The sequence below is a fragment of the Protopterus annectens genome, chromosome 16.part0, assembly GCF_019279795.1.
Source record: "Protopterus annectens isolate FY-2018-M chromosome 16.part0, PAN1.0, whole genome shotgun sequence".
NCBI classification, from domain to species: Eukaryota; Metazoa; Chordata; order Ceratodontiformes; family Protopteridae; genus Protopterus; species Protopterus annectens.
The window spans coordinates 385841849-385854125 of NC_056750.1; the positions used below are offsets into that span (position 1 = coordinate 385841849).

The 12277-nt window shown below is 40.7% G+C and overlaps 1 protein-coding gene across 1 annotated transcript in view; it reads left to right on the forward strand.

Moving 5' to 3' along the window:
• Nucleotides 1–12277, forward strand: part of LOC122790310 (TNF receptor-associated factor 1-like) — a 661767-nt gene that overhangs the window by 503536 nt on the left and 145954 nt on the right. The window contains exon 7 of the mRNA XM_044057827.1: nt 1028–1471. Coding sequence (XP_043913762.1) covers nt 1028–1471 — 444 coding nt within the window. The remainder of the gene's footprint in view (nt 1–1027; nt 1472–12277) is intronic.

A 12277-nucleotide genomic window follows, 5' to 3' on the forward strand; every position in this document is an offset into this window, starting at 1 on the left:
CTTTGAGAAAAATTGCTTGTTATGATAGAGCAGTCCTAGTTTTTTGTGAACTTCCTTGATAGTTTGGGCAATGTGCAAGTCAAATCTTAGATGGTTGTTTATTTCAACACCTAAAAGTTTGGTGTGGGTGTTTGGGGTAATTACATTTTTGTTATTAGAAGTGATAGTAAAGTTACCTGTTTGGTGGAGGGATCTATGAGAGCTGAAGAGGAGTAGTTTTGTTTTAGTTGGTTAAGAATAAGCTGGTAATTGGTGAACCAGGTTTCAGCTAGTGAGAAGCATTCATGTGTTTGGGAGTAGAGGAGTTCAAGTGTGGGGGCGGCACATATGATAGTGTGTCATCTGCCTATTGAATTGTTGAGGCCTTCACTGTGGTGGATGAGAGTTGATTGGTGAAAAGAATGAGGAGTAGTGGGCCTAGGATGGAGCCTTGAGGGACTCCTAATGATACAGGCAGTACAGAGGATATTTGGTTCTGCCACTGTACAGCCTGCTGCCGACATTACAGGTAGCTCTTAAACCATGTGATAGAGGAGATACTGAGGTTCAGGTTAGAGAGTAAGTGGAGAAGTTTATTGTGGTTTACTATATTGAAAGATTTAGATACATCTAAGAATATGGCAGAGTGTAGTTGTCTATTATTTCTATGGTGATTAATAGTATTAGTGAAGGAGATAAGTGAGGTGGTGGTACTATGGAACTTTTAGGTTTATAAGAGCTTTCTAAGTTTATGAGAGCAATATTTAATGTGTGTCACTATTTTTGGGCCTTTGTCTCCCAATTATGTCAGGCTTTATCCAGATTTCTTGTGCTAAGAGGTTGAAAGGTATGATGTCATATCACCCCACTAAATTATAAGAAGCTCCAGGTTCTACAACATAACAGTTATGCTACCAAGTCCTTTTGTTGCAGTCTATATTGATATCACTAGATGCGTTACACTTTGTCCTCTTGTTATATTAACAGAGCTCTGTAGCCTTGATTGGCTTCTTATACTATCAGTACTAACAGCATTTTTGTTTAACAGGGAAACAAGGAGAAGTTAAAGGAGCATGAAGCCTCATCACTGGTGTCTCATATGGGACTAATGTTGCAGCTAGTGTGTCAGCTTAAAAAACAGTTTTCTGCAGAGAACAGCACTGAAGAAGCTAATGTACCTTTGTTTGTTATATCATCTAAAGAGAAAGAAATGCAAGCAACAATTCCTGGTCAGCACGTTAAGGAAGCTGTGGAAATAAATGGGGACCTAGAAAGTGACTCTTGCCCTGCGGCTGCTCCCAGTCTTGATACACAACACATCACAGTAGATACGTATAAAAGCAAGATTGTATCACTCGAAGAGAAGATGCAAGTATTTGAAAATGTTGTAACAGTTCTTTACAAAAAAGTGGAGAAGTCAGACTTGACTGTTACTGCTTTAAAGAGACGACACTTTATAGACCAGGAAACTATTCAAATCCTGGATGAAGAGGTAAGAATATATTTTATCATACTGAAACTGAGAAGTAATACCATATAGTTCATTGCAGTGCAGCCTTAAAATACCCTAGCCTCAGACAACTAAGAATAAAAATACTTGAACACTATCCATTCAATATTTTTACAAAGATATAGGCATGAATATTGCAGTCTTGTCCTTTAAGTTTCTTAATTCTCTTTTTGATATCAGACACATTATACAATGGCTCTTTACAGTAAGCCCAATAGAGACTTAGAGCCAAAGTAGCAGTTTCTTTATGTTTGTGGTTTGTATGAATTAACTATTTAGAAAGCAATACACACATAATTGAGGTATTCATTCCTATGGCACTTTTTCATATACTTCTATTCAACATCCAACACTCCTATACTTAACAGAATAATTTACTGCTTAATAATCAATACCTCAAATAGCAACAAAATAGCAAATTAACAACCAGTTAATTCTCAAACAAACTGATATGGTATGTGAGACGTATTTACACAATCTCGCTGGAGGCAAAGCTCGCACATAAAAGTATTCCTAATGTCAGTAATACACACACTGCACCCATCACGCACAATTCAAAGCAGATGTATAGACCCACATATGCTGAGGCACTTGCATGTAACCTTCCTAAACCGCAAAGATCTCTTAGACGAAGCATACAACAAATACCCTCAGCAGCCCCAAATGTGCTCTTTCAAAACAACAACCACATCAACACACACAACTACATCTCATGGAGCCTCTACCTCTAAGTCCATAATACAAGTCATCACACAATCCAACATTCTAGTCATTGGAGTCTCCATCATGAGACACAGTGATGTCCCTCTCACCAGGCTGAGTAATGAAAAAGTTATGGTCAGTTGCTTATCAGGGACTAGGAATTGCCACATTACATGTGTACTCAGGTCATTAGACCACAGTTACCAATATGAGTCAGTCATAGTCCATGTGGGAATAAATGACTGGAGACATACCTCCCTAGACTATATGAAGAGAGACATCATGGAGATCTTGGAACACATGTCTCAGGCTGGACTGAGCCTAGCACTGAGCAGCATTTTACCTTTTCCAAGGATGATACCACAATACAAACAAAAGATGACTGACTAATAATTGGCTTAGTTTCTGTTGTCATTTTAAGGGGGTGCAATATTTGTCAGGAGATGGAGATGGTCAACAGACCACGCTGCTTTGCCAGGGATGGGCTGCATCTCTCCCCTTTAGGCTTTTGAATATTAGCTAAAACATTGTCTTTCCCCTTAGTGCCTTTTTTAGGCAATGCCAAACTGAAAGTACTTCCGACATAGCAAATCAAAACCAAGAAAAGTCTAAACAAAAAACTCCACTCCCTAGAAGCTCTCTTTACCCTAGAGAATGCTGATGTCTGGGCACTGAGACATGGTTTAAAGCCACGGAGAGCACACCAACAGTGCAAGATTATTTATAATGCCTTCCACACATTTAGGCCAACTACTTCACAGGCAGGGACTAAAGGTCGAGGTGTCTCTATTTACATCAAAAATAAATATACAAAGATAAAGCAAGCACAGTCAAATGGTAAAGTGCCTCTATGATACAAAAACCTTCGAAATCAAGAGAAATTCAAGAGGCAACACCATCCAAAGCGAAGGAGACCTTTATTATGACAAATAAATCATAGAAGTATAAAAATATCATAGTGAGCGCTTTCCATTACTATGAATGCTTCTTCAGACATTAATTATTACAAAAGAACTTCTATTTAAATACATCCAGGTGGCTGCAATGAATGACTCTCTGGCCAAGCAAATGTCTAAATCCATTACAGAATGAGCTACCTAGTCTATTAAATGCATTAGATACTTTTGACTGAATTTGAATAGCTATATACGGTTCTAGCTAGCAGCCATGTGAGACATTTTATGTGGAAACCCATATATAAATGCATTATTTTAAAATCTTATGTTGAATTACAAACATCAGCATTAACCAAAAAACTGTAAAATATAAAAAGACATACTAATATTTTCAAGCGTCACTAGATGGCAGTATAAACTCAATGCAGAATGCAAGGTATATAAAAACATAGGCTACATATATTTAACTTGTATGGATATAAGTATGGACATATGCTACCTACTATAATGAAAATCAGCTGTGTGATAAACCTATTTAAGATGCATAACTTGTGTAAATATCTGTTACAAACTCTTGTAAAATTACTAAAAAAACAAGGTAAAAAATATAAATATGTATGTGTGCAAATGAGGCAGTGTCTAAAACTAGTGAAGCACGGAGTAAAACACATCCCTGCTAGATCACAAGGAATATTAATCTATAAAACCCATTCTTATGAAATCTATTATAATAAATTAAATTATAAAACTACTAAACTATGTAAAAAACAACTGGTTGACCAAATTGGTAAGGAAAAAGCTGTATGAGTATAGATGCATCCAATGGGAGAGGACTCTATGAATTGTGACTTAGTGCATGAAAGGTCTGTCTGCCAAAAGCTGTTTCAAAGAGACTTTTTCATTAAGGCCATGGGCCTTATCAGCTTGCAACTTCAAGATCCATTTGTTTTCTTGTTTTTCTGTGTAGTTCCTGATATTCCCTAATCTAATAGTTTTACTGATCAACTCTATGGCTAAAAAAACAAACATATGGGTCAGAACATTAATTACAAGCTTAGCTAAGGCATTTGCATCATCTTCTTTAGGAATAGCATATAGATGTTCCCTAACCCTTTCACGTAAAGTCCTGTTGGTTTTAACAATATAAAAAGAAGTACATTTCTGATATTTCGCTAAATATATTAAGTCACGGGATTTACAATCAGCATAATGGTGAAATGTATAAATGTTACGTGTATCTGGATGTCTAAACACATCATCATTTACCATATAAGGGCACGGATTACAGTTTCTACATGCAACCATTTCTTTTCTAGCTAACTGTATTCTACTTGTTTTGTTTTTATCGTAACATAGTAGTCTTTTCAAAGATTTAGTGTGTTTATAGGAATATCTCGGTGTGGTTTCCACCAGTGCTGCAATTTTCTCATCCACTGTCAATATATTTCCAGTGCTTCTTCACTATCGCTTGTATTTTATTATTATTACTGGTATAGGGAATAATCAACCTACTGACATGTGGTGATGTATTATTTCTCAATTCTTTCTGTTAATGTCTCTATTAAAAAAGGGTTTGCCTTTCCCTTGTCTGTTTACATCCATGTTATCAAATAGCTTCCTACATTCATTTGTTTTATAGGCTCTATCCTTAAATTCATGTCCCAAAGTAGTTAAAGTTTCAGGGAAGACAAAATTTTGTCTTGTCAGTCTAGAAGCCCTCAGTGCTTGGCTCTTAACTATGTTCTGATATATATGTGGGGGATGCATACTATTACGATGTAGGAGGTTGTTCCTCCTACAACTCTTCCTATACATCTCTGTTTGAATCTCATTACCATATTTGCATATCAGGACATATAAGAACTCTATCCTATCCAATGAACAGTGTGCTGTAAAGGACAAAAAAATCCACTGCGCCATTAATATATTCTATAAACTCATGTAATTTATCCTCAGTACCTCCCCAAACAAGGAAAACATCATCCACAAAACGTGTTGCGAATTGACAACACGCTTGGATGCGCCTGTGTGAGTTTGCAGAACCATTCAAGTCTTCCTTTTTCAATGCTCCCTTTGAGGGATCCTCATTGTTGGGCCCCAAAGATAAGGAAACTCTATCCAAGTGTGAGAAAGATGGAAAGACTCTGTCTTCTGTGGGAGTACAGTTTTCCACTCCTCAACGATCCTATTCCAGGAATCAAAGGAGTGGCAAAATGAGGTTCAAGAAGTCGCAGAAGCCTTTCCAGGGCACACGTGGTACAGACTTCCCCTCAGGGCAGAGAGGGGGTTACAATAGAAGACGCTGTTCCAGTGGCAAGGGTGGTCTGCAGAACCAGGGTTCCAGGGATCTTTCTCTGGCCAACTCTATCAGCACTCCTGAAAAGGAGGCTCGATTGCTTGCCTCTGGAGGCAGTTGGGGGAAGATTCTCCTTGAATCCAGCAGCCTGGCAACATACAATTACTGATGCCTGGGTGTAAGGATTATTTTCAGAGGTTATTTAATCCTCTTCCCCCTTTATCCAAGGACCCATTAAAAAACTCCCTATTCCACAGTCAGAGACCAAGCAGCATTAGAAATACAAAAGCTGCTAGAAAAAAACTGCCATCCAAGTAGTCCCACCAAACCAATTATGATCCAGATTTTACTCCAGGTTCCTTTTAGTGCCAAAGGAGACAGGGGACTGGAAACCAATTTTGGATCTCAGCGTTCTAAACAAATTTGTCCATCAGTCAAAATTCCAGATTGTCATGGTTTAGTCAATACTCCACTTTCTAGAAGAAAATGGTTGGATGTTTTCTATCAACTTTCAAAATACGTATTATCACATAAAAATGGACAAACACTCAAGAAAGTTTCTCCACTTCCAGCTAGGAGCCAGCCACTACCAATTCAGGGTGCTGCCCTTTGGTCTCACCAGAGCTCTCAGGACATTCACCAAATGTATGGCAGCAGTAACAGTACACTTGAGGTGGCACAGATTCCGAGTGTGTTTTCATACCTAGATGACTGGCTCTTCACCCCTTCTACCAGGCATCTACTTCAAACAGTGGATTTCATTTTGAAACTATCTCAGCAGTTGGACACCATGGTCAATCTTGCTAAGTCTCAACTGATCCCTTCTCAGGATATTGAGTTTATCGGAGCTCGTCTCAACACTGTGACTTGTGTGACCTCTCTACCCCACCACATGATGCAGAAAATACAATCTCAGCTTCAGCCTATTCTTTGCTCAAGCAAGATACTGGCACAACTAGTATTTCAAGCATTGGGCTCCATGGCAGCAGCAATCACTCTAGTCCCATTAGCAAGGTTTCACATGAGACTCCTTCAATGGCTTCTTGCAAACCAGTGGTCAAGTCTAACCCATCCTATGAATAACCAGTTTTTATAACCAGCCAATGCTAAGATGACCTATCCTGCAGTCCAAAGAGATTATTCTGGGCTGCCCCTTTGTCCCTTGTCATCCCAAGGCCATAGTGACCATGGATGCTTCCCAGATGGGGTGGGGGCATTATCTGAGGAAGGCAGTCCAAGGCACTTAGTCCCCTTTAGAGGCCAATCTGCATATCCAATGTTCTGGAGTTGAGGGTGGTATTTCTAGCATTGAAAGCTTTTCATACTGCCTTACCTCAAGGGACGACAGCTATTCAGTCAGAAAATATGTCCATAGTCTGGTACATCGACAAACAAGGGGGAACCAAGTCCTACCCACTGTGTTGAGAAGCCCTTCAAGTGTGGCAATGGGCCATAACTTCCAACTGCTTTCCGATAGCAATGCACATCCCAAGGAGTTCAAATGTGATAGCAGACAAACTGAGCAGATGCATTCTCATACCTCACAAGTGGTCTCCAAGTCCCAGGGGCCAGCCTTGCTGCGACCTGTTTGCCCCTGAACAAGAAGTGCAGAAGTTGTTTTGCCCTAATTCCCCCTTGAGAGATGGTCTTCTCCTCGATTGGCCCTCGGGTCTCCTTTATGCTTTTCCTCTGATTCCCCTTTTTCCTCAAGAAAGCAGCTTGATTGAGAAGCAAAGCAATCCTCATTGCACCTTACTGACCTTGACAAATTTGGTTTCCCTTCCTATGGCCTCATCTGCTTTGACACCCATGGATTCTGGACCCAGTTCCAGACATTCTGTCTCATCTCCAGGCACTGCTACATCCCAATCTACAATCCCTCAAGCTGACTGCTTGGTTTCTCATATTCCATTTGTCGGCAGGCATAATGACATTCCATCTCATGTACGACACATTTTGTTGGGATCCCATAAACCATACACCAGGAATCTCTACCTTAGTAAATGGAAGAGATTTTCTATCTGAGCTTACGATAATGGTCTTGCCCCTTTTCAGTTCCAGTGAAAAAGGTTCTAGAGTTTCATAGAGTTCTCTCCCATTGGATACATCTATAGAGACTCATACAGCTTTTTATTTACCAATTTGGTCAAAGTTGTTTTTTTTACAAAGTTTAGTATTTTTATAATTTAATTTATCATAATAGATTGTATATGAATGGATTTTATAGATTAATATTCCATGTGATCTAACAGGGATGTGTTTTACTCCGTGCTTCACTAGTTTTAGACACTGCCTCAATTGCACACATACATATTTATATTTTTTATCTTGTTTTTTAGTAATTTTACACAAATTTGTGATATTTACACCAGTTATGCATCTTAAATAGGTTTATCACACAGCTGATTTTCATTATAGTGGGTACCATATGTCAATATTTATATCCATACAAGTTAAATATATGTAGCCTATATGTTTTATATTTTTATATACCTTGTGGTCTGCATTATGAGTTTATACTGCCATCTAGTGATATTAATGTATTTTTATATTTTACAGTTTTTTTTGTTAATGCTGATGTTTGTAATTCAACATAGGATTTGAAAATAATGCATTTATATATGGATTTCCACATAACATGTCTCATATGGCTGCTAGCTAGAACTGTATATAGCTATTCAAATTCAATCAAAAGTATCTAATGTATTTCCAAGCAACCTCCACCCCCCCAACACAAACCATGAAACATATACTTCACAAAACCAGTGTGCCATGCAATCACAGCCCTTAAGGCAAAATAACATACCCAACATACTAGTAATAGGTGACTCTATAGTCAGGCACACTGACTCCCACTCACTAGGCTGAATAAGGAGAAGGTTATTGTTAGCTGCCTCTCGGGTGCCAGGATCCGCCACATAACACAAGCACTCAGGTCACTCCAGAAGAAGTACAAATATGACTCTGTCATTGTCCATGTTGGTGTGAATGACCTGAGCCGTACCTCCCTGGACTACATGAGGAGAGACATGGAAGAGCTCTCTGATCACGCAGCCCAGGCCGGTATGACACCGAGTAGAATCCTGCCCTCACCAAGAATGATACCACGGTATAAAGAAAAAATTCCCGATTTCAAAAACTGGCTGCATTTCTGGTGTCATTCAAAGGGGATCCAGTGTCTGTCCACCTGGGATGACATGCTTGACAAGCCATGCTGCTTCGCTAAAGACGGCTTGCACCTGTCACCCTTAGGCTTTCAAATACTGGCCAAGGCTCTTGCCACCCCATAGTGCCTTTTTTAGACAAGGCTCAAAAGACAAACCCACTGCCGTAAGTAGCACAACTAAAAAGCTGAGGGTAATGCTACTCAATGCCAGTAGTCTAAACCTCAAAATGCATGCACTCGAGGCACTCCTCAGTATGGAGAAAATCGATATATGTGCAGTAACAGAAACCAGGTTTAATGCTCCAGAGAGCACCCCAGCACTACCCGGCTACAACTCATACCATACATTTCCGCCACAGATCCCAAACCAAAATACAAAAGCTAGGAGTGTGTCCATATTCGTCAAGGATACCCACACTTCCAGGTTAGTGGCACAGCACTATGCTTCTGAGATCATCCACGTGCAACTAACAGTGGGCAAAACTGCAATTCAAATTGTAGCTTGCTACAGATCACCCACCATGTCCCAGGACCCCCATTCCGCATTTCTAGAAACACTGGGAAACATAAAGGTCCTACCAAACACCCTAATATTGGGTGATTTCAATTACCCAAACATTAACTGGGAGAACTACTCAAGTACTAACTCCCTTGCCCAACTTTTCCTAAAATTTATAAACTCAAACACCCTGGTTCAACTGGTCAACACTCCCACCAGAGATGACAACATATTGGACCTGGTCATTACCAACATGGGTGACTGGTGTTCCACACCAGAGGTCAACCCCTCGCTGGTTAGATCTGACCATAAACAAATCACTTTTGATATCCATATTCCGCCCCCACCCCCAAACAAGAAAACCACTGTGAAAAACTTTTCAAAAGCAAACTTCACATTACTTAAGACCAAGGTGGAAAGTTTCAAAGCCCCCATGCTGAAGGATAACACTGTCCAAGCTGCAAAATCCTTTACTAATGCATTCTATGGGCAGCTACAAGAATGCATGGATTGTGCCATCTCAAGCAAAACCAAGACTCACTCCTCCAAGAAAAGGAAACCAGTCTGGTGGACTCCTGCCATAAACAAGCTATACAACAGAAGGAGGAAACTAGTACAGAAAACAGTAAAATCCCAAGAAGGGAAGACATCCCTGATCAGTATCAGCAAGAAACTATGATCCCTCATAAAATCATCCAAGGCGAGCTTTGAAAGAAAAATTGCCAAGGACTCCAAAGATAACCACAAGGCATTCTTTATCTATGTCAAGAATCTAAGTGGCAATGCTCAGATCTGCTCAAAGTTAGTGCAGAATGGCACAAAATACACTGAACTGACCGATATCGTCAACATCCTGGCAGACAGGTTCAGCGCAAACTTCACCCCCCTCTCACCCCCAAAAGGGCCCATAACCATACTAGAAGAATGTAGAGTCCCTGAAATCACAGACACTCAGGTTAAAGCAGCCCTCTCAAAAGCCAAAAAACACAGCATCAATGGGACCGGACGGTGTCCCAGGCTGCATCCTACATGAGCTCAAAGATGAACTAACCCCTCACCTAAGCACACTGTCCAAACTCAGCCTCTCCACAGGCTACATACCCATAGAGTGGCGCACAGCAACAGTTATTCCGCTCCACAAAGGTGGAGCCCCAACAGACCCCGGGAACTATCACCCGATCAGCCTGACTAGCTTGGTCTGCAAGCCTATGGAGCGCATCATCATGGAACTCATTATCAGAGACATTGGGAACCTCCAAACACTGGACCCTACCTAATTTGGCTTTGTTAAGGAAAGATCATGCCTCCTAAACCTGGTGAATGTCTTTGAGATAGTTACCAAGGCTATAGATGAGGGAAAGGTGGTACACACAGTCTACCTAGACCTCGCTAAGGCCTTCGATACCATTCCCCATTCTGATATTATAGACAAGTTCACCAGCCTGAACATAAACCCCTACGTCACAAGATGTTTTGCCAACTGGCTCATAGACAGAACCCACATGGTAAGAGTTGCGGGAGCCAATTCCAACTCTAAACCAGTTACAAGTGGTGTTCCCCAGGGCTCACTTCTAGGACCCCTCCTGTTTGGCATATACTTTTCAGAGGTACAGGCAAGCACAGGAGGACTATGGCTGACCAAGTTTGCAGACAACTGCAAATTTGGGGCTATAACTGACTCTCTGGCTGACACAGACATCCTTCAATAGGGTCTCACTGAGATGGATACCTGGTGTCAAAATCATGGCCTCAAGCTAAATGCCAAAAAGTGCATAGTCACCCCCTTTTGAAAAAATAAAGTACCCACAAACTACCACATAGGTGGTAGACAACTAAATACGGAAGACATAATAAGGGATCTGGGGACCCAAGTAGATAGTTATTTCACCTTTGATAATCACATTGCCAAAGTGGTTAGAAAATCCTTCTACATGGCCCACCTAATCACAAAAGGGTTTGCATCCAGATCAAAAGAGGTCATTGTGCCCCTCTACTCATCAGACCCATCCTAGAATACAACACCCCATTTGGGATGTACCTTACAAGACACCTGCAACAGCTGGAAAGACCACAGAAGTACCTCACCAAGAGGAACACTGGCCTCAGATGCCCTATGCAGCTCGACTGAAGAAACTCCAGTTGTACTTGGTTTCATACCGCCTACTCAGAGGTGATCTCTGCCTGACATACAAGGCCATGTCTAACCCAGAATTGATGGACATGCTCCACCTAAAGAAAACCTTATCCCCTCGAGCCACACACTCTAGTGATCTAAACCTCACCACAACAATAAATAGGACATGCTGGAGGGATAGATTCCTGTCTCAGAGACTTCCCATGCTTTGGAACAAGATCCCAATCTACATTAGGCAGAGCTCCTTGCTAACACTCTTCAGAAGAAACCTTGACGAGTGGATGGAAACAGAAAGTTTACCTCGGGGATCACTTCAGTGGCTCTGTTGGACAGAGGCACAGGGAACTAATCTAAGGGGGCAGCGAAAGCCAACACATTCTGGCTAGGCTTATAAATGCATTCGGGCAGATAGCCTAGTACCAACCTATGAACCTATAATAGACTAGGTAGCTCATTCTGTAATGGATTTAGACATTTGATTGGCTAGAGAGTCATTCATTGCGGCCACCTGGATGTATATAAATAGAAGTTCTTTTGGAATAATTATTAAGTCTGAAGAAGCGTTCACAGTAACGCGAAAGTGCTCACTAGGATATTTTTATACTTTTATGATTTATTTGTCATAATAAAGGTTTCCTTCGCTTTGGATGGTGTTGCCTCTTGAGTTTCTCTTGATTTCAAAAATAAATATACTTCAAGGCTGGTCAAACAGGACAATGCACTTGAATTACTCCATGTTCAAACCACCATAGGTAACATCTGATACCACTTGCTTGCAAGCTATAGGTCCCCCCACTATGACCCAGGAAAACCATACCCTGTATTTAAACTTATTAGAAGCTCTAACCATCCAGCCTAATACCTTATTCATGGGTGACTTTAATTATCCCACTATTAACTGGGAATCCTATAAGACACCGAACACACAGGCTCAGCGATTACTGGATTTTGAAAACACAAACTCCCTGGACCAGATAGTCAATACTCCAACCCGGGGTGCAACCATACTAGATCTGGTCCTCACTAATATTGGAGACTGCTGCACACCCCTTACTTTAATGCCTTTTGTGGTATGGTCATACCACAAAATGGTCT